Raw genomic sequence first — 6000 nt, forward strand, 5'->3', positions numbered from 1 at the left:
CTCAACAATATTCTGCAGCCAGCTGCAGTGGGTTCCAGTGGGCCCTCCCAAGGTTACAACAAGCCCCACTGGGCCTTTCAGAGGGCGCAACGGGCTCCATAGGGCTGCCTCATACTGTGTGATGTCACGCAGAACCTGGTGTGTCTGCCAGCCTCTTAGTAATTGGAAGGATGCCATTGGGCATGATTTGGGTTGCTGCCGGGGAGAGCTTTGTGCATTTTTTATAAACTGCAGGTGTTGCTGTTATAATGTATCTTATTTTATGCTAATGTTTTAAACACATTGGATGCAATTCATTTCTGGCTGCATCTGATGTGAGTCCAACAACATCTGGATGGCTACAGGTTCCCAAAGCCTGGGCAAAATACCTAATAAAAGCATTCCCATAAGTGTTCTTTCAATGGGCTTCATACATGCATGTTCATCATTTGGTGACTTCAAGAACGATGGATTGCATGTGAGAATGGACCATCACTGATCCAACACCAAAGAGAAAACTTATTGGCCACTTTAAATGCAATGCTTTCCTTTTTATAAAAATTTTATTTGTGATTTCCCCCCCCCCAGATTTTCTTTTTTAAATTATAATGTTTACAAGAATGAAAATATTACACAATCAAATTAAATACTGTTAGTGTATTGTTATAGGGGGAAAAAGAAGCTATATAGGTAATATGCAACTGGAAATAAAAATGTCAAATAGGAATTTCCAGTTAAGTTTCCAGTATACAAAAAACAGGTCTGTTAGTTCAGAAACTGTTCCTGTGTATCCTGTGTAAATTTTATAAAAAGAGCCCCAGTTACTCTGCTGCAGTTCAAGTTTTTTCAAGAGTGTGGGACTCTTAAGTTATATCATCTTTACTGGCTTCTGGTCTGTTGTTTTTATATATAGCACAATTAAAAGTGCTTTAAACTATGAATTGGAAATCAGTGGACTACCCCCAAATGCTGTTGGACTCCAGCTCCCATCAACCCCAACAAGCATGGCCAATGATCAGAGATGATGGGCATCGCAGTCCTCTCTCGACATCTTGAGAGTTACAAGTTCCCCATCTCTGCCCTAAACAGTTGGAGGCCAGGATATTTGGAAAAAGTGTCTTCCCACATGAATCTGCCCACCCACTCTTCGCCCATGAAAGCAAATACCTTGTATGAGAGGTACAGCTGATGGGTGCATGGGGCAGGGCCTTCTGGGTTGTGGCACCCAGCCTGCAGTTGAGCTGCTATTATGAAGTCCCAGATTATCCTTTGAAGCTTTAACAAGGTGGCACCCTGTCTGGAATACCATCCTCTAGCCACCACATAAAGTTAGCAACCATGAGAAATAAAAGCCCTCTTAGCATTAGGGCTCAGAACTATCAGTGTGGTGTCCACTGGCAGTGAACATCCTGGGACTAGGCCAATAGTGTTTATAATCCTGCTCCAAAATGCAGGCACAACAAGGCACTCCCAACACATATGTAAGCGAAACACTTTTCAACTCGAGTCCATTCACACATTCAGCTGCCAGTCATCAAGTGTACAGAAGATGAGTGTCAAGAAATCAAGGCGCTTTATATGCATGTGTGAAACGGGCCGGTGCTTCTATCATCCCTGCATTTTGACAAAAAATTATTTTTAAGCTACTCGTACATGATCCCCAAAGACTGCATGCTGAAGGAAAACTGGTCCATTTCACTTCAACACTGCACTGGCAACACCAAAATCTTTAACAATGAGAGCAGGAACAAAAAGCAGCTAAAGGGGATTTGCTCATCTCTAACTACGTCCCCATCCCATATGCAAAAGGAAACAGGAAAATGTTCACAATGACTCCGGAGAATTTCCCATTAATTTCAATAGTCAGAATGTATCAAGTCCTGAAATCACAGTCTGGCTTGAAAACTTAATATTTAGTGTCACACTTCTCTCTCTCTCTCTCTCTCTCTCTCTCTCTCTCTCTCTCTCTCCCCCCCCACTCCTGTGTTTTCTACAAACTTTAACAGACACTCTTCTGCCACAAGCTGTCTTATTAGCACTCACCCATTGTCTAGGATCTCTTCCCCCCCCCCCACTCCTGACAATAGCATTCCAGCCAATACCATAATCCATAAACCAACCTAAATCCCAAGTATCGGTGCAGGTATTGTGAAACCATGCAGCACAGCCCCTGCCACTCCCAGCCATTGTCATTTTTTGCTTTGCTGGGATTTAAGCCATTCCTCACTGTGGTTACTAGGAATTAGCTAGGTAAGCAAAGCTGTTTGCCCTGGGGTTAGCTGAGCTGTGCACTCCTGAGATTTCCAGAACAAAACAAAAAAAAGTAAAGAGGGGAGGGGGTTAAAAGAAAATGAGCCACCACTCCTTCATAATTTCGTACTGAAGCAGAGGTTGTTCACGCATGCAGGCAATGCAATGACCAGACTGTGGTCAGCTTTACATGTGGCAAAATAGCACAATGGAACAAGGGTACTGGGGGTTGTTTTACTGCCAGAAGAACAACTTGATTTACAGGACGCATACGTATTTGTTTATTTGCAACTTTAAATCTTGAAATCTCTTAGAAATACATGCCATTCATGAATTCACTCTCTGCCTTTTGAAAATGCAGCCAGAAGTGTGATTTTTTGGGGGCGGTGGGGGGACACAGAAAGAAGATACTTGGTAGGTAAACAATGGGGAGGAAAGTGATACAGAAACAGTGTTTCAAAGGATCATAGGGCAAAATGCAAAGGATGGTTTCTGTTATGAAATGTAACAGATCCTTTGTGCAACTCCTTTGTGGGTGTTGCTGCTGATGTTGGTTTTGTTTTAAAAAAATCTAACCCTACCTACTCATAAAAACATTATCCCACCTCTTGTATAAGTCAAAGATGAAATAATACCAATGAAATTTCAGGCATGTAAATCAGGCTCTGTCTTTAAGGAGCTATGCCACATCCTAGCCATGCCTTCTCTCTCTCTCTCTCTCTCTCTCTCTCTCTCTCTCTCTCACACACACACACACACACACCCGCCCTCACCCTCTTTAGTCCACCAAATTCAAAACAGTAATAAAAAAGTGAGAGAAGTGGCACAAATTAAGCAGCTATTATCTCATCGCCTTCAGTAGACAGTTTTTATTCTCTCCCCAAATGTTGAATACGCATGTTGCAATAAACCATCATTAGCGTTCTTGCTTTGCCTTTTTGGCAAGCAAAATCAATACAAATAACTAAGCCTGGGCTGCTAAGCTAAACCTTAAGGGCTGTGTCTCCTTATAATCGCCCCCATTCCTGCAGCTTCTAATTGTCAGCAGTAAAGAAGGGAGCAAGGTCCAGAGCCCCCATCCCAACACACACACACACTGCTTCCAGCAGGCAGCAGCCTCCTCCCTTGAACCTAGCATTTTTTTAAAAGAAAGAAAGAAAAAGCCCCTGCAAAGACAACCAGCTGGGAGAAGATCAGTGCAAGAAGGAATTTGCCTTTTGAAAAGGAAAGGAAAAGATCGCCAGTGCTTTTCTTCCGGCTAATCTCATCCCTCAATTACATCATGGATAAGGTGGGGATTAAAAGGTGGATCCCTGCAGCCCTCAACAAAAAAAGAGGAGACTTGGGGGGGGGGGTTAAGAAAAGAAAACAGTCACGGTGTTATTTATAGAAGATGGTCCCTGTCGTAAGACTAACAGGCTTCCCGGGGTTTAAGAAGGCAAGGATTTTAGACAGCAAGGTTTCCAAAGTTGCACTGCCCTGTTGCATCCAGGGATCAGCTAAAGCGGTTTCATGGTTCCATTTAATTGCACCAGGTGAACATCTTCTATGTTTTTCTATGTTCTATGGTTTTCCCAGTAGTAATGCACGGAAGTGAGAGCTGGACCATCAAGAAGGCTGATCGCCGAAGAATTGATGCTTTTGAATTATGGTGCTGGAGGAGACTCTTGAGAGTCCCATGGACTGCAAGAAGATCAAACCTATCCATTCTCAAGGAAATCGGCCCTGAGTGCTCACTAGAAGGACAGATCCTGAAGTTGAGGCTCCAGTACTTTGGCCACCTCATGAGAAGAGAAGACTCCCTGGAAAAGACCCTGATGTTGGGAAAGATGGAGGGCACAAGGAGAAGGGGACGACAAAGGATGAGATGGTTGGACAGTATTCATGAAGCTACTAACATGAGTTTGGCCAAACTACGGGAGGCAGTGAAGGATAGGCGTGCCTGGCGTGCTCTGGTCCATGGGGTCACGAAGAGTCGGACACGACTGAACGACTGAACAACAACAACAACGAACATCTTCTGAATGGTCACGTTTGTCATTCATCATCCTAGCGGGGATGACTGACAGCACTACACCCTCCCTCCTCCTCCTCCTCCTAGTACTGTCCTGTGGACCCCGAAGTGACTTCATAAAGATGCTTCCAACTAGACTGGGGCAGTTTGATGCAAAAGGTCACAAGTTGCTCATCACCAAAGGATGGAGACCAAAGGATGTCCTCCCCACTCCTCCTCCCCTCCCCAGGTTGGTGAAATCCCTGAGCCACTCCCCCCCCACCCACACACACACACACCTCCTTTGTGGGAGTGGGAAAGTTTCTTTCGCGGGTGTCCCTTCGTTCTACAAAACCGAGGGTTTGCTCGTTCCTTGTGTGAATGAGAGTGTGACACAAACTCCCAGCCGCGAGAAAACGGATTCCAGGAGCCAAGATTTGATTTATGGCTTGATTCATTCAAGGGGTGGGGGAATGAGGTCTGTGACAGGTTGTACACCACACACACACACACGCCACAGCCACGGTGGAGAAGCGCGGGGTCTTCGCTTCACAAAAGACCTCTTTGCTCCTGAGATCCTATAGTTCGGTTATATACTGCGATCTGGCGGGGCGGACTCCCGCGTAAGCGACACCTCGAAGGAAGCGCGCGCGCGGAGCGTCCGCGCTACTTCCGCGTCAAAACCCACTGGCAAGGCATGCCCGCCCCGGTTCTCCTCTGCAATTCCCCCCGCCACACACGCACACACAAACGACCAGCTCCGCGAATATCGGGTGGGGAAGCGCCCGTCGAGGAGGCGAGGCATAGGCACAAGATGCGCACCGTCTCCCAAGAGCGAGACGCTTGCGCACCTCCCGTTCGCGGGCGTAGCGAGGACCCTTCCTCGTCTCCGGCAGAAAAGACTGCCCCACGGACCTGCCCTCAGGGGCGCCCCGCTTCCCGGGGCCGAGCCAGGCTGCTCGACGGCCAAGGGCTTCGCTCTGCGCGCCACGGAGGCAGGAGGGCAGGCCGAGGGCTGCCCCCGGAGCCCGGCCAACCACCCACACAAACTGCATTGCAACCTCTGGCTGGCGAGTCGGGAAGAGCTGCCAGGCGCTTTCCACCCTCCACTGCCCGGTTGTCCCCCTCGCCCGCCGCCCTGCCTTCCTCCCGGAGAAGGTGCCTGGGCGAGGCAGAGCTCTGCGGGCGCGTCCCGAGAAGCCGCCGCCACCCCCAAAGGAGCCCAGGCAGCCAGCGCCAAAAGTTTTCTCGCCCGCCGCCGCCGAAGCCGGGTCACTTTACCTTCCACGGCTGCGATCGCAGATGCCAAGCAGAACAGCACGACAAAATCCAATGGCATGGGCGCGCCAAACATGATGCGGGAGCACCCGCGGAGAAATAGCTCCTCGTCGGGGGACCGCGCTTAGTTCCCTTCCCGCTGCTCCGCGGGCTCGCTTAAACCAGAGAGATCTAGACACGTAGATGCAGCGAGTGATCTAGATCCGTTCACAGAGAGAGAGAGAGAGAGAGAACTCCACTCCGGATTATAGCCCCGTCGCCCGCGTGGGTCCGTGTGTGCGTGCGTGCATGCGTGTCTGTGTATGTGTGTGTGTGAAGGTATGTGCAAGTGTCTGGGTGCGTGCGTGTGTGTGTGTGTGTGTGAGGTGTGCGTGAGAGAGCGAGGGAGTGTATATTTTAGTGTCACATTGCAAGCCGTAGTAAAGTGTACAGTGAGAACTGGATCAGCCACTGAGGCTGCAGGGAGGGGGGGAGAAAGAGAGGCTTCCCCGCCTTCCCCC

At 48.5% G+C, this 6000-nt stretch overlaps 1 protein-coding gene across 6 annotated transcripts in view; it reads right to left on the bottom strand.

Annotated features, from left to right (window-relative positions):
* The window catches only part of EPHB1 (EPH receptor B1), a 334021-nt gene extending 328345 nt beyond the window's left edge, over positions 1 to 5676 (bottom strand). For 5 of the 6 annotated variants that reach the window (XM_033150121.1, XM_033150120.1, XM_033150125.1 and 2 more), the window contains exon 1: positions 5504 to 5675. In XM_033150121.1, the coding sequence (XP_033006012.1) occupies positions 5504 to 5576 (73 nt within the window). In that variant the 5' untranslated portion in view covers positions 5577 to 5675. Of the gene's footprint in view, positions 1 to 5503 lie in introns of all 6 variants that reach the window. The other variant, XM_033150122.1, reaches the window with a different exon arrangement.
* Positions 5677 to 6000: the final 324 nt, after the last annotated feature.

This window comes from Lacerta agilis, chromosome 5 (assembly GCF_009819535.1).
Source record: "Lacerta agilis isolate rLacAgi1 chromosome 5, rLacAgi1.pri, whole genome shotgun sequence".
Taxonomy (NCBI): Eukaryota; Metazoa; Chordata; class Lepidosauria; order Squamata; family Lacertidae; genus Lacerta; species Lacerta agilis.